This window comes from Neovison vison, chromosome 1, assembly GCF_020171115.1.
Source record: "Neovison vison isolate M4711 chromosome 1, ASM_NN_V1, whole genome shotgun sequence".
In the NCBI taxonomy this organism is placed as follows: domain Eukaryota; kingdom Metazoa; phylum Chordata; class Mammalia; order Carnivora; family Mustelidae; genus Neogale; species Neogale vison.
Window position 1 is genome coordinate 121,374,778 of NC_058091.1, and position 27,907 is coordinate 121,402,684.

Genomic DNA, 27,907 nt, shown 5'->3' on the forward strand with positions numbered 1-27,907 from the left:
TTTTTTTTGGAAGAGTTGAGTGGGATGGGAAAAATATTAAATTACTGTATAATGTTTTCAGAATGTTGTGCCCTAAGATCAAAGTCATCCCTTTGGATGGAGGCTTTTAGTACAGTTCAAGAGCAAGAATAAGTAGATTTGGGGGTACTGTGTTAATTTGGAGTATCATCTGAAAGCAGGAATCTCTCATAGCCCAGGGAGAAACCAGACACACAAACATACACACACTAAACCATGCATATCCTTTGTCCTCTTCCAAAGGCATTTAGTTATTCCTAAAGCCTCAAGTTGGAGAGAAGCACCTCAAACATTATCCACCTTTCAGGAACATGGTTACACCTCTTTAATGGTGATGGGCCTGAGACATGGAAGCATGAGGCATTTTGAAAGCTAATAGTAGGGTACCTGGCTGGTTCAGTCATTAAGCAACTGCCTTCAGCTTGGGTCATGATCCTAGGGTCCTGGGATCGATTGGGCCCCAACACCTTTCTCCCCCCACCCCTCGCCATTCCGCTTCCTCCTCAGCGGGAAGCCTGCTTCTCCCTCTCCCACTCCCATGCTTGTGTTTCCTCGCTGGCTGTATCTCTCTCTGTCAAATAACTAAATAAAGTATTTTTTTTTAAAAAACTAATAGTGACTACCGTTTATTGAGCATTCACTATATGCCAAATTCTTTTATCACATTTAATCCTCAAATCAATTCTACAAGGCAGGTGCTATTAAAACTCCATTTTACTCTGAGAAACTGAGGCACAGAGATTTTATTTGCCCAAGATCGCAAGGCATTAAATGGTAGAACCCGATCTCATCACATTTCATGCTCTAAGCCACTCAGCTGTAAACATAATATGGCAGGTTGCCATTTAGAGGTACTAAAATATCCCTACCCTGCTCCTACCCTGGTGCCAAGCAGCCTGATCAGCACTGAGACCACGCCAGGGAGGTGGTTGTCTCCCTTTTCCATTTCTGTATCCTTCATTCATGAGTAGAGGAAAGTTACCCCTGACCCTCATCTCACATTTGGTACATATCTTGTACCCTGAATAGACTGTAAGCACCTGGAGGGCAGGGATAACTATTCAACGCACATTCATCAAATAGGTACTGTGGTGTTGAAGTCACTCCTAGAGCTATATGTTTGAGGGCCCTACATCCCTGGGCCTGAGTCCTCTGCTTCCCACTGGAACCATGCCCCTCCCAGTCCCCATAGGTCTTTGGGAAGTTGGGACACAGGGGAGGGTCAAAGCCTATATCGGGGTCCTCTTAGGAAAGGGGCCTGGGGGCGGGAGGGGGGTTCTGAGGAGTAAAACCACTTCCTGTGTAGCTAGTTCCTGTGTTGACAGAAAGAGCTGAAGGGGAGGAGGGGAGTAGAGAGAACAGAGCCTGGGGTTGGGGGGTCAACTGAGACCCAAGATGAAAAGGCCAAGAGTCCTTCCCCATCATGAACACCCTCCACTACTGCAGCTGGAGGAGCTTTTCCCAGTCTCTGTGCTCCCCTGGGGCAAGAGAGGTCGAGCAAGCAGTTTGGGTGGGAAAACAGAACTGGAGGAAGTTGACAGGGATGGGCGGGGCCCGTGGGGGGGGCTGACCAGGAACCCAGCTTCCTGCTCAGTACCCAGGCATCCAGCCCCTGGCTCACCCCCACCCCTTCCAGCCCCCACTCCCCTCAGGAACCTAGGGTTCCAGCCCTCCTCCCAAATCCCAGCTACCCTTCCCCCTTCAGTTTCTCCCCCTCAGGGGATGGAGGCCGAGAGACCCCAGGAAGAAGAGGAAGATGACCAGGTGAGCTGCGCACCGGGTTGGGGAAGCTGACACTGGGAGAAAGGGAGGTGAGAGGACCTGGGACAGCAACGTAGTGACAGGGGTTTCAGGGGACTTAGAAGGGTTTGAACAAACTGAGGCAGGAACAGAGACACAGAGAGAAGAGATGGGCTGTTGGCCTAGCCCCCTGCCCACCACACCCGGGCTTGATTGGACCGGGTGTCTCTCAGCATCAGGGACCCCATCAGGATGAGCATGACTGGCCCCCTATGAACACCAGCACTCGGCCTTGGCGATCTGCTCCTCCGTCCCCTCCTCCTTCAGGGACCCGTCACACAGGTACCCTCATCCGCCCCGGGAGCTCCCTGACCTTGGTGCCCACATCCTTCCTGATCCCATTACCAAGGCCCACTCCATCCTGGGCCCTCTCCCCACCTCCTCCTGACTCCGCATTACAGCCCCTCAGCTCTGACCCCAAGTGCCTAAACACCTTGCACCACCAAAGCTCCTGTCTGCCAATTTCTCTGGGTCTCTGAACCCTACCTCTCCTTTCCCCAGCCCTGGGGCCCCGCTCCGCCTCCCTGCTCTCCCTACAGACTGAGCTCCTTCTGGATTTGGTGGCAGAGGCCCAGTCCCGCCGCCTAGAGGAGCAGAGAGCCACCTTCCACATCCCCCAGAATCCCCCAAGCAGAGCCCCAGCCCCACACCGGCCTCTTGAGGACAGAGAACAGCTCTACAGCACTATCCTCAGTCACCAGGTGAGACACCTACCCAAAAGGCAAGATCCAAGGTTCCTGGTCTCTTGGTCCTCCCTCTCCCTAGCATCTGCCCCCTTGCCTAGCCTAGTCCCCACCATGCCCATCACAGGTATCCCCTATACCCCTTCCACCAGCCTTGGCTCCTTTCAAGGCCTGTTCCTCTTAAAACCTCACCAACACCCTCCCTTCCCTCCACTCCTCCAGTGCCAGCGGATGGAAGCCCAGCGGTCAGAGCCTCCCCTACCCCCAGGGGGACAGGAGCTCCTGGAGTTGCTGCTGAGAGTTCAGGGTGGGGGTCGAATGGAGGAGCAAAGGTCCCGGCCCCCAACACATACCTGCTGAGATTTGAGCCACCCCACCAGCCACTCCGCACTCTGGGGCTCAAAGCTGGCCAGCCCTCAACTACTGCGTGGCAGGGACACCAGAGACTGGAGGACCCGGGAGAAATCTCAATATCCATCACCCTCATCCACCTTTCCTGGGAATGGAGGGGGTGAAAGTCCTCAAAACCTGAGCATAGTCAAAGTAGGATGGTCATTTAACTCCCTCCCCTAGTGTGTGGGAGCTTGAAGCAATGAAGGAATCCCAGCCACTGAGGGACACCCCACCCCCTCCTCTGATCACAGGGAGTGGTTCTAAGTCCTGAGTTGTGGAGACATCCCCAGGGGGCAGAATCTGAGGGCTCAGGCCTCCCTATCTCCCAAGAAAAGGCAAATCTCCCAAGGTTAGGGCCTGACAGACAGTCCCACCCTCCTTCTCAGTAAGAAGACAGAGAGGGCACTGTAAAGAGACCATTCTCCCACCCACCACCAGCACCCCCAGCACCCCCAGCCCCAGGATGCGGGGCCTACAGGCTGTGAATGGACACTTAGTACTCCGCCCCCTGCCTCCCCACTGCTGCTCTGAGTCTGATGTTTTGGTTGTATGAATAAATGTAATTCTCCCAACTGAAGAAGACTGGTGTTTCGGGCTGCGGTGGGGAGGGAGGGGCAGTGGGGGGGCGGGGGAGAGGAAGGTGAGGCCGGAGGCCGCCTCTCTCCCTCGTCTGGCGAGAGGCCAGCTCCCCTCCCTGGCTGGTTAATTACTGGCTCATTAAGCAGCGGCTGGAGACCTCCCTAATTATACCCCCCCAACCCCCCTCTCCTGGTTTTAATTAAGTAGAACAGGGAGGGGAGTCATTAGGACAAGAAATATGAACTGAGCTGTCTGTGAACCCAGGCATTCTAGCGGCCAGAGGCCACAAAACCTAGATCCCTGATTCGGAACCCAGGCGGCGGTCCCCTAGCTCCAACAAGCCCCGCTTTCCAGGCCGACGACTTGCAGCCCCGTTGCCTTCGCATATTTTCCCCGTAGGTCCAGTCTCCTCCCCTCGCCCCCTCTTCCCTCTCCCCTCCTCCACTCGGTCCCAGTTCCTCTGCTTCTGTGTGTCTCTCTCCGCCCCCAGCTCCTCCCTGTTCCTCCTCTCTTCTCCCCTCCTCTTCCTCCCCGGCTCCCCTCCCCCAGCCTCCCTCCCTCGCTCCCCCCTCTCCTCCCTCCTCCCTCCTCCCTCTCTCTCTCACACACACCCCCGCTTGGGCCTCCTCTCTCTCCGGCTCCATTTTCTCCGCCGCCGGGGGCCGGGGTCTCCTGTGGGGGGCCCAGCCGGTACCCCAGGTCTCCCTTCAGGCCGGGGGTGAACCTCCGAGGGAGCCGGGAGGGGAGAAACGGGTGGGGGTTGGGGCGGAGGGAGCAGCGGCCCCACCGAGTTTGGGGGGGGAAGTAACCAGGCGGGGGGAGGGCGGAGCAGGGAGGGGGCCTCAGGGCCCCCCCCCAACTATGGACGAGCGGCTGCTGGGGCCGCCCCCTCCAGGCGGGGGCCGGGGGGGCCTGGGATTGGTGGGTGGGGAGCCTGGGGGCCCTGGCGAGCCTCCCGGCGGCGGAGACCCCGGTGGGGGTAACGGGGGGGTCCCGGGAGGCCGAGGGAAGCAAGACATCGGGGACATTCTGCAGCAGATAATGACCATCACCGACCAGAGCCTGGATGAGGCCCAGGCCAAGTGAGTGCCCCCACCCCGGGACCCTACACAGACCCAGCAGAAGCCCCATTCACAAGCTCTGAATCTTTTGGGAATCCCCACCCCCACCCCCCACTCCAGGACCCTCTCCAGGATCCTACAGCTCTCTTCTCTCCTTACTCCTGTTAGTCCTGAGATAAGCCATCCCTCTCAAACCTCCCTTCACCACCAGACCCTGAAACCTTCAAAGAGGGGAGCCCAGGGTGGTCTCACTGCCCACCCACCCCCCACCTCTCACTGACCCCTGTACCGCCCTGGAACATCCTTCCACCTCCAGAGCCCTGCTCTGGCTTTCAGACTAAGAAACTGCTATGCTGTGTTCCTAACTCTCCACCCAGCCCACCCCCATCTTCTCCAGACCTGGGTCCACTCCTCTCCACCACTTGCCCACCCTCCCAAGGGTCCTTATCCAGCCCTTAGCCCTTGCTCAGCCAGACACTAGGAGCATCAGAGCCTCCTGCCTTGGTCAGTCCCAGGACCCCCCATACACATCTGTATTGAAATCCCCAGCCCCGTCTCTGGCACCTCAAACTCTGACTCTTCTCACAGTCTCCATCTCCTTTCCTCTGAAATCTACCTAGTCACTCTCGAGTTGGCAGTCACCCCCAAATTTCCCTTTGTCCCCTTCTAGGCCCATTTCCCACAGCCCCGTGTGTGCTTGTGGTGCCTTTATCTTGCTGCCTGCACCTTCCCCCCCATCTTCCTAAAGCCAACTTCCCCACATCTCCACATTCCAAGAGCTGTCTCCCCCCTCAACTCCGTCATGTCCCCACCCCCACCTTCTACCTCCCTTCTTGTTCCCAGGCTCCCCCTCACCCTCATGGTACCCCCATCCCACCCCACCTCTGTTCTTGTAGCTTCTCAACTATTCTTTCCCTTTCCTCCCAAGGAAACACGCCCTTAACTGCCACCGCATGAAGCCTGCTCTCTTTAGTGTCCTGTGCGAAATCAAGGAGAAAACCGGTATGTGGGCCCCCCTCTGATTCCTCACCTCTGGGGACTGAACTCTGTTCTTTAGAGGGCTCAGGCCAAGAGTTTGACATTTCGGGGCACTGAGGACAGTAGGGGTTAGGGAAGTTGCTAAGGGAAAATGGGGAGGGAACCAAAGCCTAGAAACGTGGGTCTCCAGGAGACACCAGGAGGGCTACGAGCTGGCTGTGGGTTCCCTGGGTCCCTAAGTTCACTCGCCTGCATACTAGGCCTCAGCATTCGAAGCTCCCAAGAGGAGGAGCCGGTGGACCCACAGCTGATGCGCCTGGACAACATGCTTCTGGCAGAGGGTGTGGCTGGGCCTGAGAAAGGGGGGGGCTCTGCTGCAGCAGCTGCAGCCGCCGCAGCCTCGGGGGGCGGCGTGTCCCCTGACAACTCCATCGAACACTCCGACTATCGTAGCAAACTTGCCCAAATCCGCCACATCTACCACTCGGAGCTGGAGAAGTATGAGCAGGTGAGGAGACCAGGCTGGCGTGGGTGAGAGGACAGGGCAGCCCAAGACCAGAGGGCCCCTCCTCACAGCCCCTGGCGCCCACTGCAGGCATGTAACGAGTTCACGACACACGTCATGAACCTGCTGAGGGAACAGAGCCGCACGAGGCCTGTGGCTCCCAAGGAGATGGAGCGCATGGTGAGCATTATCCACCGAAAGTTCAGCGCCATCCAGATGCAGCTCAAGCAGAGCACCTGTGAGGCTGTCATGATCCTGCGTTCCCGCTTCTTGGATGCCAGGTGGGGCTCCTTCCCCCCAATTTCCCAGCCTCAGGGCCACTGGCTCACACACAACACGGTGCTTCATGGCAGTGGCGCCCTCTAGAGTGGTGCAAGACGGACGCCCTGCTGGGAGAGCCTCACCACCATTCTCCCTCTTCTGTAGACGCAAACGCCGCAACTTCAGCAAACAGGCCACTGAGGTCCTCAACGAGTACTTCTACTCCCACCTGAGTAACCCGTATCCTAGTGAGGAGGCTAAGGAGGAGCTTGCCAAGAAGTGTGGGATCACGGTCTCTCAGGTATGGGGTGGGACTCAGGGCCGGGATGTGGTGTTCGGGTTAAAAGCTCTCTGATCGACTGACTGAGGCGGTTACGGGGGCGGGGGGTTGCAGGGAGAAGGTCAGGACCTGACCCTCCTTTCTGCTCCATGCCTCACAGGTCTCCAACTGGTTTGGCAACAAGCGGATCCGCTATAAGAAAAATATTGGAAAGTTCCAAGAGGAGGCCAACATCTATGCCGTCAAGACTGCCGTGTCAGTCACCCAGGGGGGCCACAGCCGCACCAGCTCCCCGACACCCCCTTCCTCTGCAGGTGGACCCCGCTGCCATCCTGGCTGGTTCTCTTGCACACTTCCGGCCTTTGTTCCCACTTCCTATCTAGACAGGATCCCAGCAGAGAGGAGGCCTTTTGGGATGAGAGGGAACTAGCTGAGATGGGGTGGAGATGTCAGGGGACAGTCCAGCGAAGTTACTGTCTTCCAGCAAGTGGCCAGGGAGGGAGGGGGAGGCTCAGACACAGCCTGCTCCTGAGTGTTGCTGTGTCTTAGGGATAAGTTGTGTACAGTAGCACACTCCCGGAACTAGTTCAGAGGGCTTTTTGGAAACACAGGACTGTGGTGAGTCTCAGGCTCTGTTAGACTCTTCCCTAATACCCTTTCTGCTCCCCTAAGGCTCTGGCGGCTCTTTCAATCTCTCAGGATCTGGAGACATGTTTCTGGGGATGCCCGGTGTCTTTTACATCCTCTACCTCAAGGTGTGTACACTGGAGCAGGGCGAAGCTGTGTCTGGCAGCGGGGACAGAGGCTGAGGGCAGTTCCACACCCAGATACAAGGTCCCACGTGACTCAAGTGAGGCAAGGTGAGAGGCTGGGAGTTGCCTAGAGGAGGGGCGGGAGGTGAAGGTACAGGATGCCTGTATGGGTTTAGGAGAAGAGTTACTGAGAAAGAGGTGGAAACCAAGGAGAGGAGTGATGGAATGAATGATCCTGGTAAAGGGATAATGGAAGTATGGGGAAGAGGAGATCAGGGGCTGAAGAGGAAAGAGATACAGGAGTACACAATTAAGGAGGCATGCTCCTCCCAGAGTAATCTAGCGTTCTTTCTCATTTTTTTTTTAAAGCAACCTAATGCCCAGTTTCTATTGGAAAAGATGCGCCTAGATTCTATGTTGGGGAGAAGGGCAGCCTCAGCTTCAGTGACTAAGGAGACCGATAGGAAGGAACTAGAAAAGCAAAAGTACTGAGGCTAAATAAAGAGCGTGGGAGGACAGGGGGAGAGGGGCCTGAGAGTATCCCTTCTCTTTAAAGACCCGAGAGAGGGTTGAAGGAGGGAGCTGGACTGAGGGGAGATGGGGAGGGGGGGGGGGGGGAGGAGGGCAAAAGTCAAAGAGACCAGCCAGAGGAGGGCCAGGGAGATGGAGCCGTGGAGAGAAGACGACAGGTGGAGAACTCAGTGACTGGCATATAGTAGGTGCTTGAAAATGCCTGGAGTTGAATGGGGGGGGGGGGGGCAAGAAAGAGGTTTTTGGAGAACAGTTGGAGTTGGAGGGAATAAACAGCGGATAAGGGAGTTAAGGAGAATGAAAGAAACCAAGTGAAACTTCCAGGAAGAGGAGAGCTGATGAAGAAGGAATGGGCCAAAGAAGGAATACAGCACCAAGGGACACACAAGCCATATATGCTGAAAGGGAGTTGGAGGAGAAAAAAGATGCAGCTGGAGCCAGAGAGATGGCCAGAGACGGAGGCCCAGCCCAGTGGAGCTCTCGCGGGGCGGAGCTACCAAGAGGAGACTGGTCGATGCGGGGAGGAGACGCCTGGGTCCCCGGGAGGCGATTGGCAAAACGGGCCGCCCGTCACCGCCCCCTACTTCCTGGCCAGCCCCGGAAACCAGCAGGCGTTGGGGAGGGGTGGGGGGGGATAGCGGCAACAGCAGCCCCAGCCCTCAGAGAGACAGCAGGAAGGGAGGGAGGGAGCTGGGGAGACAACCCCCCCCCACCATTCCTACCGCAATGGGCCCAGCCTCCCACTCTCACCTCCCCTCCATCGGCCGGGGCTAGGACACCCCCAAATCCTGTGGCCCCCTTGGCACCGACACCCCGACCGAGGCAGAGACACAGCCACCCGCCACCACCGCTGCCGCAGCCTGGCTGGGGAGGGGGCCAGCCCCCCGGGCCCCCCACCCCACTGAGGTGGGGGCGGGAAAGGGATGGGAGGAAGCGGGAGGAGGGTGCTGAGAGGGACTTGGAGGAGGGGATGGGGGAGAGATTGGGTCTGGGAGGCGGACTGGGGAGAGGGTTGCTGGGGAAAGGAGAGGGTCCCTGAGAGGGAGGAGACCCGGTGACCCTGTGAATCTGGGATGGGGGTGTGGATAGAGAGTCCTGAAGAGGGAATTCCTGACACCTTCCCCAATTCCTTTTCCTGCCCTTTGGCCCCACGTGACTCTTAGGGGGCTGTGGCCGGGAGAAGGAGGTTTATTGCCCTCCTTCACCCAGCAGAATTTGCTTCCTAGGAATGCCCTCAGACACCTCTGTTTCCATCTAGGCACAGGACTTTCTCAGTGGCCATCCACATTGGGCTAGATCCTTACTGACACACAGATGCTTTGTGGGGGGCCATGTTTTCTACATGGAGACTGTGCCTTTGACATGTTTAATGGCTTATGTGCGGCTAGCTTCTCCCTATACTATCCATGGTTTGTGGAGAAGCAATGTGTTATTTTCCATCAGAATTGCCCATTCTCTTCTCTTATGTCCATGTCTCATGTCCAGTCTTGACATTGTTCAGGTGTGTGAGTTTTTGTATATTGCATCCAAATGTGGTTTCATGTTTCTTGCACATTTTATGCTTTTGCATGTTTACTTCTGCATGTAAAGATCAAGCCTTGTTTTGGTTCATATCTCGTATATTATGTCCATGATGCTGTTGTATGTGATAGTCCTCATGTGTGGGATCCTGTGGTTTAGTGAACTAGTGTACACTCCTGTTGTGATCGGGTTGGCCTGTTTGCTGCATGTGTTTTCCTAGTCAGAGTACACACGACATCTATGCGTGATCCTTTACTTATTTATATTTACGCTGATGTGACATGTCCACAGCATTTGTGCTTTTGGTTATACATACTACATAAATTTCATAATTTTATTGGCAGTATATTTTTGTGAGTCATATATATGCACATTAACCCATCTGGCACTCCGTGGTGCTTATTAATCCTTGGATATTTCTGCTCCGGAGAGGGTCACTTAATGTCATGTATTAGAGAAAAAGGTGACAAGCCTACATGTCCCCAGAAAACCATCCCCAGATGCTTACCTTGCTGACCTTCCTGGCCTGTGTCTCTTCACATACATTCTCTCTCCAGTGGCTATGGACAGCCTGTCTTCATGGAGCTCAGAGCATCCCACGGGGTCAGCCCTGCTGTGCACATTATCTGTTCCCCACTCTTTTTGCACAGTTGGCATCTTTTTGATGACAGCAGCATCTCTCCCCTGTGGCATGTTAATCCTCATGCTGTATGTTTCTCTTCTGTATGAAATGGGATGCTCCATCTTGATTGTTGGTACTTTCCCTTCAATGTGATGGTATATTGTTATGTGCCTATTTCAGAGTAGGTTATGGTTAGGCTTCTTATGTTCATTGTTTTCTTGGTGACTTATCTTTTCACAATTAATAGTTCTCGAGAGTGTAGCTATCTGATTCCTGATCATCTCTGTCATTAATTATGGCTGTGTGGGTGTGCACTCAGCATTATAATCTGTTCCACAGATGTTTATTGAGCCACCTCTCTGCCTCCTTCTGTCCGGGTTTTGGGAGTGCCTACCCTCAAGCTGCTTACAGACTGGGAAAGGAACAGAAATGCCAGTGAGCAGTTACATACACAGTGGTGTCAAAATCAGTGATTCTCAGACGTGTGTGTGCACCAGACTCACTTGGAGGGCTTGTTAAAATACAGATTGTTGGGCCCAAGGCCCAGAATTTCTGATTCGGGAGATCTGGGATGAGGTCCAAAAATCTGTGTCTCTACACTTTGAGATCCAGTGATCAAGATAAAAGTGTAATGAAAACTTAGGCCAGGTGGGGTTCAAGAAGGCTTCCAAAGTGTGATGCTGAGCTGTGTGAGGCGAGTGAAGAGGCAGAAGGGCATTCTAGCCAAGGGAACAGCCTGTTCACAGCACAGAAGCATGAAGGATTGTGGTGTGTCTGAGGAACTGGAGTTGAAGTGAAAAAGGCTTTTGTGGGGTTGTGGCCGAAGATGGAAAGAGAAGTCAGCTTGCCTAAAGAGCCTGTAAACAAGACAGGAAAATGCTCAGATTTGTGTCACAGGAGGATCCCTGATTGCCATGTGGATGACAAATTGGAAAGGCAGAGTTAGGATCCCGTTGCAAATACTCCACGGGAGAAATGCTGGTCCAGACTTAACAGGGGCAGTGGGATAGAACAGCTCAGAGCCTACAGCTGTAGAGTTGGCAGATTTTCCTGTTTTTCTAGGGCCTATTAGCCTTCACTGATTGGCAATGGACTTACCTTTGAGCATAGACTTTCTTGTCATTGGAAGGGAGTGCCTGTAGTCTTGCTGGGAGTGACAGGTTAACACCATTTCGTGATTTCTGACCCTGCCCCCAACAGTGGGGCAGAGTGGAGGAAGGAGGAAGAGCCTAGAAGGCAGGTTCTGTGTGCCTGCCTACACCTCTTCCTCCTGAACTCTGTCCTCTCCCAGAGAAGGTGATATGATGTGTCTTTTACTCTCTGCCCTCCTTTTTTTTCCCCCACTTAGTCAGGACTTAAATATTGTATCTGCCTGACCAGGTTGCCTGCAGTGTCCCAGGAAGAGGGGGGAAGAGGGCAGAAGGATTTGTTTGCCTGACTGTGGAGGGAGGATTGATAGATGGTAGCTACTCCTGGTATGTCCATGGGTTTATCTGGGAATGGGAAGGGGGGATGGGGGTGGCTGCCTTAGCAGAGAGGGGATTTTCTAGTTATGCATTTACTACATTCCTTCATCTGTTACTGGGCGTGACTTGAAGTTAGCCTTCTGGTGTGAGCGGGTCAGTCTTTGTGTTTGCATCAGTGACAGAGCCTTTATGCTTGCCAGTGCGCTCTTGAGAATGTCTGTGGGTGTTTTGTCCCTTAACCGTATCTGCTGTGTGTACACCTATGTGTGTACATACGAGCAGCAGCGTAACTGTGTTGGGAATACAAGCTGCTTGGGTTTAAACTAGGAAGTGCTTCTTAGGAGCCGTATCATCTCAGGTAAGTTATTTAACCTCTCCTATAAAATGTAAATTGTGTGGTTCATATTTAAGGGTTTAACGTAGTCTGTAGTTCAGTGCTAATCCAACAGAGAAATATAATGCAAGCAACATGTAATTTTTAATTTTCTGGTAGATACATGAAAAAAGGGGGAAAGTAACAAGGGGAATTTAATTTTAATAGTATGTTCTACTGAACCTAGTATTCTGAAAGGTTAAAATTTCAAAGTGTAATCACTACAAAAGATTATTATGGGATATTTTACATTCTGATTTTTATTCAAAGTCTTTGAAATCTAATGTATATTTTACACTTCCAGCACATCTCAGTTCAAACGAGGCCATTTCAACTGCTCAGCAGCCGTATGTGGCTGGTGGCTACCCTATCAGTTAGTCCTAAAACCTTACCAACTACAGGTGTTAGTTATTGCTGTTATTAATGTCCTCTTATCATATATCTGAGTTGTGGATGTCCGTGTCTCATGTCTCTTGTCCTTGTGAATATTTCTGGAGCCTTCCTGGAGAGGGGTGGGAGAGCAGTCTTGAGCTCCTGTCCTCCCCACCCCCATCGTAGAGCGGCTTCCCAGAGCGGCTTCCCTCGGCAGGTTTTGATTGGAGCCCTGACCCCATCTTATGTCTCTGGCCTTTGTCCTCATAGCTCCCCAAACCCTGCCTTCTGTGCCCTACACACCTCACTCCCCTCCAGGACCAGGCCCACTGTCCCTTGCCCTTTCCCCTGCAGGTGGCCAGAATGGAGCTGTGGCCGGGGGTATGGACTGTGCTGCTGCTGCTGCTCCTGCTGCTGCTCTTCCTGCTGCCCGCCCTGTGGTTCTGCAGCCCCAGTGCCAAATACTTCTTCAAGATGGCCTTCTACAATGGCTGGATCCTCTTCCTGGCTGTGCTCGCCATCCCTGTGTGTGCTGTGCGAGGACGCAACGTTGAGAACATGAAGTGAGGGCCAGGGGATTTTCGGTGATGAGAGAACCTAAGAGTCAGAAGTGAGCAGTGGATGGGGAGGATGTTGGGTGTGTAGGGAAAGCAGAGAGCGCCCAGGGACAGGGAAGGGGAGAAGACTGCAAAGATGCCCTGAAAGACGGTCGGATGGGGGAACTGAGGCATGCAGACGGGTATCAGTGGTTCCTGCTAGAACCCCTTGCCATGACCCCACAGGATCTTGCGCCTGATGCTGCTCCACATCAAATACCTGTATGGGATCCGAGTGGAGGTGCGTGGGGCTCACCACTTCCCTCCCTCACAGCCCTACGTCGTGGTCTCCAACCACCAGAGCTCACTCGACCTGCTTGGTGAGATCCTTCTCAGGGCACACATCCCCCAGCCATGCCCTTCGTCCTTCTCCAGAATCTCCTCTAGGGGTCCTCACCTCCCCTGCATCTGAACTTTGCCCCCTGGCTCCCTCTCCCCTTCCCCCGCACAAACAGGCTAATATATGTTTAATCACCTCTTCCTCCACTCAGGTCTTCCTGGCCCCTCCCCTCAGTCTCCTTTTCCCTTTATGTCCAGTCCTTAGTAGCTGAGACCTGCTTTCCATGACACTTTGCCTCCTTTGGCCTTCACCCTTCACCTTTTACCCTAGGGATGATGGAGGTACTGCCAGGCCGCTGTGTGCCCATTGCCAAGCGTGAGCTGCTGTGGGCTGGCTCTGCTGGGCTGGCATGCTGGCTGGCAGGAGTCATCTTCATTGACCGGAAGCGCACAGGGGATGCCATCAGTGTCATGTCTGAAGTCGCCCAGACCCTGCTCACCCAGGATGTGAGTCCCCCTGTGGAAAAGGAGGGCCGGGGGCATTGTGGAGCAGAGCAGTTGTAAATAAGCTGAGACGCAGGGCCATGGGGCCTCAGAGGTCCCATTACAGCGTCACAACCATATTCTGACCCCTCTGTGTATGTCTTCTTGACCCTCTGTCTTCCCCAGGTGCGGGTCTGGGTTTTTCCTGAGGGCACAAGAAACCACAATGGCTCCATGCTGCCCTTCAAACGTGGCGCCTTCCACCTTGCAGTCCAAGCCCAGGTAATTACTACTTCCCCTTCTGCTATGGAGCCCCCAGCTTCCACCATCCCTTTCTGTGTTGGCAGTGGCTTGTCATGGGCTTTGAAAGGAACTGTGGACTGTCTGCTTTACCCTTTCCCCAGGTTCCCATTGTCCCCATAGTCATGTCCTCCTATCAAGACTTCTATTGCAAGAAGGAGCGCCGCTTCACTTCGGGTGAGGGCCCTGAGTAGACGTGGGGCTGGGGGTGGCCAGAAAGGCCAAGGATGAGAGAGGCTAGAAGGGTGTCCCCACCAGGGAGGAAGATGGGTTGGTGTCAGAACTGAGATGTCCAAAGGATCATCCAGTGTGACCACACATCAACCAATAAATACTTAAGCACCCACCATACCCTGCTACGTGGGTAACACTTGGTCCCTCCTAGAGGGGCTCTTACTGTCCAGTGGGAGAAATAGGCCTGTGTGTGCGAGGCTGTAGTAACACTTGGCAGTAAAGGCTAAACTGAGACAATGGGGGCTGAAAGGGTGCTGTTGAGGTGTCTGGACCCCGGGGGGTTGGAAAAGGCTTTGTGCAGGAGGGTCTCAGAGCACCAAGTAGCTGGCAAGCAGAGGGGCAGTTGTCCAGGGTAGGGAGAACCGAACTGAAAAGTTGGGGAGGGAGTAGCAGGAGAGCTCAGAAACTGTGCCCCACCTGTGGGCAAAGGCCTAGGTATACAGGCCATGATGGTGCTCAACCCCCCCAGGGCGATGTCAGGTACGGGTGCTGCCCCCAGTGCCCACAGAAGGGCTGACACCAGATGACGTCCCAGCTCTGGCTGACAAAGTCCGACACTCCATGCTCACCGTTTTCCGGGAAATCTCCACTGATGGCCGGGGCGGTGGTGACTATCTGAAGAAGTCTGGAGGGGTGGGCGAGGCCCGGCTCTGAACTCCCCTCCCATCTCCCCCCACCTGGCTCCCACACCTATCAGCCCACTGTGCCCTGAAGCAGGGCCAAGCCCTCTTCCTTGTTTCTCCTCTCCCTACTGTTCCCCTCTTTGGAATCTTCAACTTCTGAAGTGAATGTGGATACAGCGCCACTCCTTGTCCCTTCCCAGCTCCCCCCTCCTATAGACTCTCCTGCCTTGGTGCATTCTCCACTCTGACCCCCCACCCACCTCCTGTGCCATTTTGTCTGTGGGATGGTTGCCTCCCCATCTCTAGTGGCTCACCTACACGAGGGTGTGAACACACCATCCTTTCCCCAGTGGACATTTTTCCTTTGTGATCTTCTCTCCCTCTCCACCCCACATTGGCCAGTGGACTCATCCATTCCGTTGACCAGTACCCTCCCACAGGTCCACAGATTCAGTGGACTCCTCACACTGTGGCTGGAAGCAATGCCTGGAACATTCCTGGCTTATCCTGGGAACACTCTTCAGCACCCTCACACTCCCTCCCATGGAGCCTCCTGTCAGTGGAGGCTGGACACCCAGGTGCCCAGGGGTGAGCCTACTCCTAGATGCCAGTTTGGTCTCCACATTTCTGCTTCCCCCTGTCCCTGTGGTACGGTTCTTCAGTGGTCCTGGCCCCAATCCAGTCCCCTGCAGCCCTGCTGTACCATTCTAACCACACACAAGGGAAGAGGCAGACATCAGGTGCTGCATTCACTTCTCCCTGGGGAGTTGGGGAAAGGGAACTGAACCCTGGCTGGAGGGGCTGGGAGGGCTTTTAATTTATTTCTCTTTCTTTTGAGGCTTCCCCTCTCTGAGCCAGTTTTCATTTCCTCCCGTGGCATTACCACTCCTGCCTCCCACCCCAGACCTGTGCCCACAAACTGGAGAGGTGGGCTGGGAGCAAAAGGAGAGGGCGGGACCCAGTTTTGCGTGGTTGGTTTTTATTAATTATCTGGATAACAGCAAGAAACCGAGAATAAAGACTGAGAGAGAGAGATCTGGGCACTTTCTGGCTGCATTTGTGAAGGCATTAAAGTGGTTCTCACCCAAGCAACCTTACCCCAGCCAGAAGACTCGGGTGGGCCCAAGGCATCCATCATCCCCCACTTCCTCAGCTCTGGAAGTTTCCATCACTCACTGCTCCTTAGTGGCAGATAACCTTATCTGCACTTCCCCACCTGGCCATCCCAGATGATTAGTGGGGCCAGTTTCTGTATAAATTAGGGGACCCGGGCTCTGGAGAGGTTCCTTTTCGGCCGTCTGAGGTCTATGCCCAGGCTGTTGTCCTCACAGGAGCCTGATGAATGACAAGGAAGCAAGCAGACACATTGGCTGCAGACTTCTGGGGCTGCCAGGGCACTGGAGAGACTCTCACCCAACAATAAGTCGTTTGGGGACAGGGTACCAAAAAGGGTAAAGTATGGCTATCTAGGGACAGTGTGGGGAGACTTAAGTGTTGGGAAAGGGCTTGGGGAAAAGAGAAAGTTGAACTACAGAAAGTATCTGAGACAGCTGGGGGCATCTACTGGGTGATGGGGGTTCAAGCAGAGAGGGGCAGGAGGACTCACAGGCGCCCAGCCTCTCCTCCAGCAGCAGCACCTGGTCACTCAGAGACTCTATCCTGTCGTTGCGGCCCCACAGCTCTGCCACCTTTTCTGGCTGTAGCTCTTCAGGGGGCATGGGCAGCACAGCCCGGACCCAGGCCCCCGCCTGACCAGCCCACTACAAAGGAAGGGACACCTCAAGTGCTGCGGGCAGAGTGGGGTGCACCCTGCTGGGAGGGCCTGGCCCACACCACCACTCACCTGCTCCAGCCGCTCCAGGCGCCCTCGCAGCTCCCGAATCTCCTGCCTCAAGTCATGCTTGTCATGTTCAGCTTCCCGAACTGAAAATAAACAGTGTCACCTACAGCCCAGTTGAGCCTGGGCCCTTGCTGCCACCTCTACTCCCACTCACCCGCCACGCTGAGGATGCTGGCACCGGCTGGCGGCTCCAGGAGACCCTCTGCACAGGTGCGCCTGTCCTGGCCCAGCACCAGACCTTGGGGACAGCTGCAAGTGAAGCTGCCTGCCGTGTTGACACAGTGGTGCGAGCAGAGGGTGACGCCAGTCCTACATTCATCCACGTCTAGTTAAGGGAAAGAGAGGGCTAAAGGATGGGGGCAAGCTGGCGCCTTGAGGGTGGTAAGGTCCTGACACCACTGGAGGGTGGGGGTGGGGAGGGAGCACTCACCCACATGACAGTGCTTCCCACCCCAGCCTGGGGCGCACTCGCACTGCTCTGGCCTGACACAAATGCCTCGGTTCAGACAGGGCTTGGCACATATCGCTGTGGGTGCAGAAGGGTGGTTCAAAACAGGACAGCCCGCCTCTCCAGCCCCCCTCTCCAGCTCGCTCTGTCCCCAGGCCTGGGAATACCCAGTCTCACCTTCGTCACAGGTGAGCGCCCCGGGATGTCGCTTCTTCCAGCCCTGGCAGCACACAACGTGGGTCTGCTGCACCTCTCTCCTCACCTCCCTCCATGCCACTTGGTATGTGGTCCTAGAACACAGGCCTGGCTCTGAACATTGGTTTATGGGCTTTGGTCTGGGTTCCTGAAGTTCCGGAAAGACCAGCAGGGTCCAGGCTCCCTAGCCCTCACCTGTAGGTGCTGCAGATGCGCCGTCCATTGCACACAGTCAGGTAGGGCTTATACACTGGCTGGCTGTAGGACTCGTTGTAGTGGAGGGGGACCACCAGCATCTGCTTGGAGCAGACCCCCTGACTGCACCCAGGCGAGGGAAGGTGAGAATACTGAGTGGGCCAGGCCCTAGGGGGCCAGGAATCCCACTCCCCTCAAGGCTCCACTGAGCACCACCCCCCCAGAGGACCGCCTCACCCCCCGCTTCCCTCCTTCTAAACGTCACTGTTTTGCCCCCTGTTGAAGTGCCACCACCCCCACCCCCACCCCGCTGTTGAAGTGCCACTTGCAGGTTTCCTGAAGACCTCACACCTGCCCTGTGCCATCTGTCATCACCTCTCTTTGAGGGATCCGCCCTTGGCCCCCTGGGCTGACATCAGTAGCAGGAGGAATGACAGTCCGCCGAAGACAGTGTACAGCTCATTCCTGGACCCCATGGTTCTCCTTTACTCCAAACTGCAGGCTGTGGGCAAGAAGAGGTTAATGGAGGCACTTTCCCTCTCCTATAAGCGCTCCAGCTCCAGCCCCTCCGGGAGCAGAGAGCAGACTGCCGGTGCCCTCTAAGGGAGTCAGCACATTCATCTGTACATACTTGCACTAGCCATCAGGATTGTCACTTTTAACATGACCCCTTTGTTCAGCACACCTGGTCCCCGAAGCATCATGCAACGACACACTCCCTCCACCCCCTCTACACTACAGTTAACTCTCCCCGAGGACCCTCCTATCTGTAACAGGCCCTCTTGTACATTTTTCTATCTTCGAAGCCTCAGAGAGGCACCATTACATCCTCTCACTCTGTACCCAAAACCAGGCACCTAGAAATTGCACCTTAAATACATCCCTACTACCTCCCACACCAACACCCCTCATACAACACTCCCCAACTCACACTCATTCTAAGGCTATTCCCCATTACAGTCTCCCCACCTGTCTTTCCCACTCTCCCGGAGACTTCAAGCAGACCAGCCTCAGCAGCAGCAGCTCAGACTGGTGGGCGGGTTAGGCAGGCTGGGAAGGAGAGGAGGGGCCAGGCCAGACAGAATGCTCCCATTCTTGCCCCCTCCCACAAGCCTTCAGAGTTCCTGCTTCATCTGCTCAGTGGTATCCAAGTCCCACTACCCTCACCACCATCCCAGCAAAGGGGCCCCTAGAAGTAAATTTCCCACCCTTTGGGACCTTATTTCTGGACTTGCCAAATCAGCAGAGAGTACTGGCTCTGTACCACCACCAGTGTCTCTGGTCCTTGCCACATCCTTCAACCCAACACAGACTTGGGGAGAACTGAGGGGGCAGGGAGAGAGAACTGGCAGAGAAAAGCACGGACAGGTCATGAGAGAAGAGGCAAGAACAGCTGAAGAAAGAAAGGAGGGCAAGTCATTACAAAAGGCCAACGGGGGGGTGGACAGCCCAGGGCATTAAGGGGAAATTGCCCCCCGTTTCTTGATGACATTTGTTAGGGCCTGGGGGGGGCGCAGAATTGAGTCAGCCACCGCCCCCCATGCATGACTAGACAGGGCCCTATTGTCTCCACCAAAATTCCTTCTTTCAAGGAAGAGGCAGCTCATTGTCCAGCCCCTCACCCAACTGTGGCCTACAAAGGTCGAAAAGGGGCACAACAAATGCCCACCCTGACCCTTAGCCCCCTTGTCTAGCCTGGGGGTGGCAGGCGCATTCCACCCATGAGGCTGGGGCACAAACCACTGGAGCTCTGGGCTCAGCCCCCCAAGCTTAGGCTGGGACAGGAAGAGAATTGTCCTCTGCAGGAAAGAACCCACAGAGAATCAGGAACCCACACAGAATGGGCATTTAGAGAGCGGAAACACCAAGGGGGGTCCCTCCCCAGACCAGGCATCCGGGCACCCAGACCTCAGGCCCTCTATCCCCACCCTCCTTGGGGAGCCAGGTCCCCCTTACCTGGAAATGAGCCAAGCCACACTGAGGAAATGGAACTTTATTTCCATTAATACAGGGTTAACACCCATTCAATGGTAGCTAAAAGAGGGGCTGGGGCCTCAAAGAAACTAGGCTCCCGGGGGTACCCCAACACTGAACGTAGGGACTGGGGGATCCCCAAACCTGAGATGGGCCTCACAGGCCATAGATATTCCCCAACACTGACATTTCAAGAACAGAACTGTCCCCATAGGGGAGCCTCAGAACCCCACTCTCATGGGTAGTCCTTCCTGGGAGTTGGGACAGCTGAGGAAAAGGGAACATGGGGAGAAGAGAAGCTAAAAATGACCTGAGTGGCCTAGAAGGAGACCCCTGTAGCAGGCAGGGGCTGGGTTCTCCTTCGGTAACAGCCAGAGATGAAGGGTTGGCGGCGGCAGCAGCAACAGCAGGAGCAGCCACAAGTTAAAAACCTGGTTTCTCTCTTCCCAACCTTGGGCTTGGGAGGCTGAGAGAGCACGGAGCAAACCCCAGACATGAGCTGGGGGAACACCAGGATTTGTCATGTACAGAGAAGAGGAGGAAGGGGTCGTGGGAGCCCTGGTTGGTGCGGGCAGTGTGGGAACAGTGGGGTGGTCCCAGGCACATCAGAGCCTGACATTTGCCTTCCAAGGCCACCGCTTGGTTTCTGGGCTGGGGAGTTCCCGGGGCATCTCTGAGGACATCCTCAGGAGAGCCAGGGTTCAATGCAGGTCTCATAAAGGGTACGGTTGGAGTGCCAGGCCGTGTGGGCGATCCCAGCCATCGGACACCTCACTATGGCTCCCCGGGCCAAGAGTGTCTTCAACCCAAAAGAATCCCGCAGATAAACCTTCAAGGTGGGCAAAGGGTCACAGCAGACAGACAGATGAAGAAACAAAATGAGTTCCTGCTGGTGTCCTGGGTCCCCTCTCCCCACAGGGTGAACCCTTCCGCGCTCAGGGGTCGGTGGGCAGGGAGGGCTACAGACTGAGGTGGGACAGAGCATGAAGAAAGGGGACACAATCCCGGGGGCTCACCGGTTGCTCCTCCATCTCCAAGACCGTCTCATTAGCGTCATAGAAACCAAAGAAGCTACAAAGAGATTGAGGGTGGGCAGAGGAGGTTATTAGGAATGCTGGAGAAAATCAAGGTAGACTAGGGGACTTCAGGAACTCATGGCCACAAGACACTCAAAATACTTAACTGGGTATCATGTGCCTCACGAGGTGATACACTGAAACTATAGCAAGGCTTTTGCAGAGTCCCATCAAAAAAGTGTGACCTGAACCTACTCCTGAGGAAACAGCCAACAAACCCTGAGGGACATTCTACAAAATGTCTGGACCACACTCCTCAAAAATTTCGATGTCAGAGACAAAGACTGAGAAGTAGTCCAGAAAAAAAGAAGAAACTAAAGAGCTATGCAGGTAAATGCGACTCATGATCCCAGGACGGATCTTGCAATGAATTTTTCCCCCCCTGGAAGGACAGGGGGAAAATACTGGACAACTGGAAAATACCTGAATCAGGTCTATAGAGTAGCCTAGCCATGTTAAGTTCCTGACTTTGATCACGGTATTGTGGCTACGTAAGGAATGTCCTGTGCATAGCAGACAGACAGACATACTGCAGTGTTAGGGATAGAGACCTCATGTCTACAACCTATTCTCAAACAGTTCACAAACACAACTATACCCTGTATCTGTAGAGAGAACAGAGGAGGGCAGAAATATGGTAAAATGTTAACATTTAGAAAATCTAAATAAAGAATACATTAACATTGCTTTTGTAATACTTTGTTAACTTATTAAGTATGAAATTATTCCCAAATATAAAGAATAAAAAGGTCTTAAGATTCTCAGAAGCAGTATTTAACTGGCATGGGCCGTGAAAGGGCACTGGCCATGACAAACAAAGGATAATAGTATTTAAAGTCCAATAGGCTACAGGAGCAAAGAGAGGCCACTCGCCTGGTTCTAGAGCACCAACAAAGGCTTCCAAGTGAGGACTCTCCCCTAGGGAAGGCTGTTCCCCAAGCAAATGAAGAGCAGGAGCCAAGGTACAGAAGTGAGGCCCAGCTGGGTGCTGTGGGGAGCTGGGCTGGAGGCCGAGAGGCCATGCTGAGTTGGGCTGGAGGCCAGGAGGCCATATATTTCACCAGGTGTAGGAGAACAGCAGGGGCACACAGACCTGGGTTTGAACTCCAGCTCTGCCGCACACTCCCAAGCATGTGTGGCTGAGCGTATTATTCTCTTTGTCCCATATAAGAATACTTCCTTTGCAGAGAGGAAGTGAAACCCCATGGTTATGTCAGATAGCCTGACTTCACAAGTTACTGACTCTATGAGGATTAAATAAGGTTTATTTGAGAAGTACTTGGAATAGTGCCTTGACATGTAAAACATGCCATGTAATTGTGAACTATTACTATCTTCGCAGGGTTGTGGAGGTAAAATGAGAAAAAACAAATCCCATCCCATGGGAGTCCCATGACTCCTTCACTTAAAACCCTCCAAGGGGGCACCTGGGTGGCTCAGTGGGTTAAGCCGCTGCCTTCGGCTCAGGTCATGATCTCAGGGTCCTGGGATCGAGTCCCGCATTGGGCTCTCTGCTCAGCGGGGAGCCTGCTTCCTCCTCTCTCTCTCTGCCTGCCTCTCTGCCTACTTGTGATCTGTCTCTGTCAAATAAATAAATAAAATCTTTAAAAAAAAAAAAAACCCTCCAAGGCCTTCCCATCTCACTCAAAATAAAAAGTCAAGGGCCATGGTTGCCAAGAGCTGGGGCAGGGGGTGGGGGAAAGCAGGGATGGGGAGTTCATGTTTAATGGCTATGGAGTTACAGTTTGGGGAAAAAAAAAGTTTTAGAGATGGATGGTGGTGATGGTTACACAAGAATGTCAATGTGCTTAATGCCACTGAAGTGTACACTTAAAACAGTAACTTTTATGTTATGTATATTTTAGGGGGAAAAAAATCAAGGCCTGACTGCCCTACAAAGGCTAAACATCACTGGATCCCTACTACCCCTTTCATCTCCTCTCCCACCCTCCCCAGCTCCCTGCACTCTAACCACATGACCTCCTTATTCCTCACACCTGCCCCAGGACCTCTATGGATGCTACTCCTTTCCCTGATTCATCCCCCTCCCCACATACCACCACCAGATTTTTCCACAGCTCCTTCCTTCACTTCAAGTTTCTACTCAAATGGCAACTCTTCCAGGACCTGGCTGGCCATCATCTGACATAGGCTCCAGTTATCTTCTAATCCCTTCCCCTGCCTTGTCTTATTACCACCTGACATTTACATTTATTACGTCTCCTACACTACCAGATCGTAAGCTACGTAATAGCAGGGACTTCTCTCTCATTTACCCCTGCATCCCAGTGGCCCAGAACAGTGCCTGGGCATACATACAGTGCTCAATAAATATTCATTAAGGACTAAATAGCTTAGGTGACATTTTAGATCACTCATGATGGGCAAGAGGCCCATACACAGCACAATGGAGCCACAGATTTTCCTGAGGTACAGGATGGAGCGGACGGGGCTGAAGGCTATTACAGAAGTCCAGGTATGTAAAACAGGTGGGAGAAAACATAAAATGGCATGGAACTATACACATCCTACCAATGACAACTTCCTGGTTTTGATACTGCGCCAGAGTTACATAGGATGCAATCGTGGGGGGAACTGGGCGAAGGATACATACCCAGGACCTCTCTACACTATCTTTGCAGCTTTCTATGAATCTGCAATTATCTGAAAGCTAAAAGTTTTTACAAGGCAAGGGTTTAGGGATGGAGAGGAAGCATAGTCTGGAGGACGTAGCGACTGGCTGGATACAAGTTGAGGGATGATGATTCCCCGTTTTGGTCTCCAGTGACAGGATATGTGGAGGGTGAGGCATGCAGGCCTGAGATAAATATTACTGGGGGTTGGGGGATGTCCTTAGCCAATCTTCAGGCCACACAGTCCCTTATTACCTAGACTGCCAGGGGGTAATAACACCATCATCAGGACCCCCAATCAGCACCAGGCGGCCCACACGAAGAAAGTTCTTCCTCCATGCTGAAGAGTGGGAAGAAAAGAGCTTGCATCAGTCACAGGGGTCAGGCCCTGTTGGGGAGGCAAACATAGGGGGTCAGAGAGGCAGAAAACGGGACCCAGGTAGGAGCCTAGGGTCTCACCAGTGGCATTGGGATGATCTCTTTCCCCATTAATCAGGGCCAGGAAGCTGCTGGCATTGAGGTATAAGTCATCATGGTGGGGGTCTAGGTACAAAGAGCAGTTAGAAAGACAGTCAGAGAAGCAGGAAAAAGAGGCAAGACCAGAGGCTGAAAGGCCAATCAGGGGACTACAATGATAGACAAGGTGACTACTAAGAGTAGAAATAATAGTAATTGTGAACAAGAGAGCAAATACCTTTATCCAGCACCTAGGATGCCAGGTACTGTTCAAAGTTTATTACGTATATTACATGTTAATTTCTTTAATCTTTACAACCCCCTATAGGGTAGATACTATATTAATATTTTACAGATACAGAAAACAGTCACAACCAAATATTTACTATCTGGCCCTTTAGAGAAAAAGTTTACTGACCCCTGCCCCAGACTAACTCTGAAGCAATAAGGTAATACACAGAAAGTGTTCTCAATAGCGCCTAGTCACACAGTTATCTTCAGCATCGCTGAAGTTATCTTCAGCATTACTGTTGGTTATGGTACAAGGGGGAGCAGCAGACCCTACCCCCCCAGGGTGCCCCTCCATGCAGACCCCAGTTTGGCATCCCCTACTCACCGTGCCAGTAGTTGCAGATGGAGAATTCTTGGCCCCAGGGGCTGTAGCAGATCCGGTAGAGGTTAGACCTCATGGAGGTAGGGAAAAGCCACTTCAAATAGTCCGTATCTGGCAAGAGAACAGCAGAATCCAGTGGCCCCAAACTTCTGTGTCCCCAAAACTCAGAGCCCTCTCAGGAGCCCACCATCCCCACTCACCTCCATACTGTCCCATTTGTGGAGAGGAGAGAGAGATGAAAGAATCCACGTTGTGCTCCTCCATGACGGACAGCAGTGCCCGGCACACCAGGCCCCCTGGAGGCAGAATGCCACGAGGCTGGGACTTAGGTACAGCCAAGCCAACAGCCTCCCCACATGCCCCTGCCCCCAGCGTGTCCGTAAGAAGAGTGAAGCCCAGAGAAAGCAGGCACACCTTGTAGCAAAAAGTTATATGTCGTGAGAGTAACAGAGCCAGAATTAGATTCTGGGTCTCCCAATTCTACCTGTATGGTGCTTTTTACTCTTCCATTATCCCTTATGTCCAAGAACCATGGGTAATGGCAAAAGGGGGCAGCAGCATGGGGAGCCTCCCTCCCACTGAGGACACAGAGAGAAGACCCAGGTGCTGAGGGAAGTCAGAAAAGTAGGGCTCAGGTACTAGGGCACTGGCTAGGAACAACCAGGTTCAGAAAAGGGGACACCAGGAAGTGTCCCTCAGGTAAGGATCAAGCCTCAGATAGGGCTTAGAAGTTGGGAGGGGGAGGGCGCCTACCCTGCGAGTAGCAGATGAGATGCACCCCTTCAGGGGCCTCTGCCATGATGGGGGCCACAGCCTCTCCGAACCCTTGCACCTGTTCCCACAAGGGTCGCAAGCTCTCTCTTCCATCGAAGAGATCGAGCACAGTCACCACAGTCCCAGGGTGTGTCTGTGGGAAGGGGGCAATGCTGCAACAGGGGATGGACTATGAAGCCCCTCCACACCGCCCCCTGGCCAGCGTCCACATGTCTATGGCGCCCTGCAATGAGAACCAGGGATCTCGTCCTCCGACTCTCCCAACGCCAGCACCAGCTCCTCTAGGAACTGAGCAGGCCCGGAAGCGCAGCTTTCAGTTCCCCATTCTCCTTCCCCCGTCACTACAGTCGCCTCCAGCGCCCCACAACCGAGTGTCCCTTGCCAGACCTCGTTGATGTATTCCAGCAGGTGGCGGAAGCTGTATGAGCTGTCAAAGAGCCCGTGCACCACGATGACCGGTTTGTAGGAAGCGCGATGGGGCGCAGGGGCTGCTGGCAGCAGTAGCGGCGGCAGGAATGGCAACAGGAGCAGGATCCCCGCCGGGGGGAGCAGCAGCCCTCTGAGGCCCAGCATGCTCCCGCCTGAGAATGGGGCGATGAGGGCCTGTGAGAGAGATGACAACACGCTCTCCCCTCGGAGCAGACGCCCGGCCCTCAAGATCCCCCCCCGACCGTGCTCACACTAGGTTCTGGTCACAAAATAGCCTACTTTGAACTTACTTCAGGACTGGAGGGAAACACACCCCCCTACACGCACCGACGCACACCCGAAACCCCGCCCCCAATTCAGCCGGGACTCAGTCCCTAGGCCCAGGGTCTTCCTAATGCATCATGCCAGCCATGCACGACCCTGGCTTTTGCAAGACCCCTGAGCAGCAGCGCAGGCTCCTAGAGAATGCAAGCTCCCACCTGGCCTACGTCCGTGAGCCTGGCTCCGCCTGCTGTTTACTTCTCCCTAGACTGGAACCCGCGGGGTGGGGGGGGGGGATGAGGGGAAGGGTGTAAGGACAGCGCGCGCAGGGGAATGACGGATGGGAGAGGGGAGGCTGCTAGGGGTCGCGCTTCGCCGTCACGTCCGGGGCTTTCCCTGGCAACCGTGTCGGCGTCCCCTGAAACGCAAGCCCGGACCGGAGGGGCAATGGAATATTCCACTGCATTCCGGGAGCGGGGGATGAAGCAGGCAGACCGATCCATTTAGGCCGGTGGGGAGAGGAAGAAGCGGCAAACATATCCTGGGAATCTAGAGAAGGCCGGTCCAGGCCCTGCTGCACCAGCGAGCCGAGGGTTCGATTTCTTGCCCTTGATTCGCCCCCACTTCCCAATTCAGGCGTCCTGCTCCGCTGCGGAACATGAAGTTCTCCCTCCCCCAGGGTGGGGGTGCGGGAGAGGGCGCTGGGGAACAGACTGGGGAAAGGCAGTCCTCCGCATTTCGACCTACGCCGGATCCGGGCTGAAGCCAGCCAAGGCGGACCCCTCCCTACCCCTACCCGCCAGCCGCCGGCCCCAGGTCAGCGCCTTACAACTGTTCATTATGAAGTGCGTGTAGTGCCCTTGTCTCCAGGGACGCGAAGAGTCCTCGAGGCCCCTCGAGCTAAAAGTGCTGGCTGGCCCAGTTTCTCCCGGCCTACTCTACTCCGCTCCCGGTATACGACCCACCTCCAAGGGGCGGAGGGCCCCTGGGGCAGCGCTGACTCACGCTAGCGTGGTTCCCACGTCTTTCAACTTGAGGGACCCCCCCCCCAACTGCCCCTGGCTGGGAGCTCTAGTGGGCGGCTTGCGACGCAGACCCTCGCACCGCATCCGGACTTCCGCGCTCCAGGTGTCCTGCACCTCCGTCCGCGACCCCTTCCCGAAACCTAGGTGGGCTTTTACTTAGCATTTAAAAGCGTTCCCCTTCAGAAAAAAGGATTTCGAAGCTTGTCTGAGTCCCTCCCTCTAGTCACAAGGTCTTTGCAAGTCTAAAGTTTCTCAATAAAACTGACGTGTGCCGAGAGGTGTGTGATGTGAGGACGGGGTGGCGGTAGGGGGTCAGGAGCGAACGCCAACGCGAAACCAGAACGACCAGTTCGGGGCCCTGACCTAAATGTCAGGAGCCTGGGACTGGTCCAAGCGAGGGCTTCAGCTCTGTAGCCTCGGCTTGGACGCGGAGGGGAAGGACACAGCCGGAGAAGGCGACTGCCTCAGTGGGGGGATGGGGAATACTAATCTGAAGGTGGAGGCAGGGGAGGGTTAATGATTCCCCGACTGTGCTTTTGCAAAAAGCCCAAGTCCTATAAATCCCGGTAGACTGCCTACCTTCACCTTCCCTCCCCTTGTAAGCGCTCACAAGATACAATGAAGAAATAAAAGCCCACAATTACAGCTGTGCTCCAACCTCCCCCCGCCCCCCACCACATACACTCCTGTCGATTCAGGAGGTGGCTTTGCGTCTTGGCAGGGGTGGTGGGTGGGTGGGATCTGAACACTGATGTGCCCAGAAACTCTAAGAAGCCCAATTATCAAAGAGGGAAAGGAAAACCAAGCACATACTCCCAAAATGGAGTTGCCAGAAACGAGCTGATCCATCCCCTCCTCCCAAAGTGCTGATCTCCTTCACTCCGGAGAAAAAGGTGTCTCTGCATCCCCCCAGCTTCCTCTCTGTCTGCCAACCCTCAGTCCCCCAGCCACAGGCCCAGCGGCTGCTGAACCACTGTAGACCCAAGCCCCCCACTTTACCTGCAGTTCACCCCAGGCCATAACCCTGGGAACTCTTCAAGCCATCGCAGGTCTCAACTCTGCAGTTCTCTCTCATATACAATTACCTTTCCTAAAAAGTGGGGGGAAGTAGAGCTAAGGATTTGGAGGAAGATCCTGAGAATTTGTGGGGACTCTGAGGGAAGCTGAGGAGGGGGGCCCCTGACTAGGGTGAACGAGATCCGGTGGGGACTGGGGTACTGAATCCACTGAGCACCTGCTCACTTCCTCCCACAATATAATCACTACAGCCAGTCTTAG

General features: G+C 54.4%; 5 protein-coding genes across 13 annotated transcripts; 3 read left to right on the forward strand and 2 right to left on the reverse strand.

The window, feature by feature from the left end:
- The first annotated feature begins 1,653 nt into the window (after positions 1 to 1,653).
- GPSM3 (G protein signaling modulator 3) lies at positions 1,654 to 3,466 on the forward strand. Its single transcript, XM_044238137.1, has 4 exons — positions 1,654 to 1,782; positions 1,992 to 2,100; positions 2,320 to 2,519; positions 2,724 to 3,466. The coding sequence occupies exons 1-4, from the start codon at positions 1,741 to 1,743 to the stop codon at positions 2,859 to 2,861; spliced, it is 489 nt and encodes a 162-aa protein (XP_044094072.1). The 5' UTR covers positions 1,654 to 1,740; the 3' UTR covers positions 2,862 to 3,466.
- Positions 3,467 to 4,334: 868 nt separating this feature from the next.
- PBX2 (PBX homeobox 2) lies at positions 4,335 to 7,367 on the forward strand. Its single transcript, XM_044248104.1, has 7 exons — positions 4,335 to 4,555; positions 5,463 to 5,536; positions 5,773 to 6,020; positions 6,108 to 6,298; positions 6,444 to 6,579; positions 6,719 to 6,872; positions 7,258 to 7,367. The coding sequence occupies exons 1-7, from the start codon at positions 4,335 to 4,337 to the stop codon at positions 7,365 to 7,367; spliced, it is 1,134 nt and encodes a 377-aa protein (XP_044104039.1).
- AGPAT1 (1-acylglycerol-3-phosphate O-acyltransferase 1) lies at positions 7,344 to 15,745 on the forward strand. 3 transcript variants are annotated; one of them, XM_044255930.1, is made up of 7 exons: positions 7,344 to 7,418; positions 12,550 to 12,758; positions 12,978 to 13,111; positions 13,402 to 13,577; positions 13,740 to 13,835; positions 13,958 to 14,030; positions 14,557 to 15,745. In XM_044255930.1, exons 2-7 carry the CDS (start codon positions 12,559 to 12,561, stop codon positions 14,739 to 14,741), a joined length of 864 nt encoding a protein of 287 aa, XP_044111865.1. In that variant the 5' UTR covers positions 7,344 to 7,418; positions 12,550 to 12,558; the 3' UTR covers positions 14,742 to 15,745. The 3 variants fall into 3 exon arrangements, with proteins under 3 accessions (XP_044111865.1, XP_044111874.1, XP_044111855.1); XM_044255939.1 differs by lacking the exon at positions 7,344 to 7,418 and adding an exon at positions 8,617 to 8,747; XM_044255920.1 differs by lacking the exon at positions 7,344 to 7,418 and adding an exon at positions 11,554 to 11,808.
- On the reverse strand, positions 15,673 to 20,429 carry EGFL8 (EGF like domain multiple 8). 2 transcript variants are annotated; one of them, XM_044255906.1, is made up of 9 exons: positions 20,379 to 20,429; positions 17,764 to 17,890; positions 17,389 to 17,511; positions 17,176 to 17,288; positions 16,981 to 17,076; positions 16,705 to 16,875; positions 16,554 to 16,633; positions 16,317 to 16,470; positions 15,673 to 16,045 (listed from the first exon to the last, which is right to left on the reverse strand). In XM_044255906.1, the coding sequence occupies exons 2-9, from the start codon at positions 17,862 to 17,864 to the stop codon at positions 15,969 to 15,971; spliced, it is 915 nt and encodes a 304-aa protein (XP_044111841.1). In that variant the 5' UTR covers positions 17,865 to 17,890; positions 20,379 to 20,429; the 3' UTR covers positions 15,673 to 15,968. The 2 variants fall into 2 exon arrangements, with proteins under 2 accessions (XP_044111841.1, XP_044111833.1); XM_044255898.1 differs by lacking the exon at positions 20,379 to 20,429 and adding an exon at positions 18,358 to 19,302.
- On the reverse strand, positions 19,367 to 27,730 carry PPT2 (palmitoyl-protein thioesterase 2). Of its 6 annotated transcripts, none has more exons than XM_044255853.1 (10): positions 26,434 to 26,666; positions 25,823 to 25,873; positions 25,302 to 25,495; positions 24,894 to 25,047; positions 24,341 to 24,436; positions 24,144 to 24,251; positions 23,531 to 23,614; positions 23,327 to 23,411; positions 20,379 to 20,433; positions 19,367 to 20,191 (listed from the first exon to the last, which is right to left on the reverse strand). In XM_044255853.1, exons 3-10 carry the CDS (start codon positions 25,485 to 25,487, stop codon positions 20,048 to 20,050), a joined length of 912 nt encoding a protein of 303 aa, XP_044111788.1. In that variant the 5' UTR covers positions 25,488 to 25,495; positions 25,823 to 25,873; positions 26,434 to 26,666; the 3' UTR covers positions 19,367 to 20,047. The 6 variants fall into 6 exon arrangements, with proteins under 6 accessions (XP_044111788.1, XP_044111806.1, XP_044111760.1 ...); XM_044255871.1 differs by having other exon boundaries at positions 25,302 to 25,517; XM_044255825.1 differs by lacking the exons at positions 25,823 to 25,873; positions 26,434 to 26,666 and adding an exon at positions 27,629 to 27,730 and having other exon boundaries at positions 25,302 to 25,517.
- Positions 27,731 to 27,907: the final 177 nt, after the last annotated feature.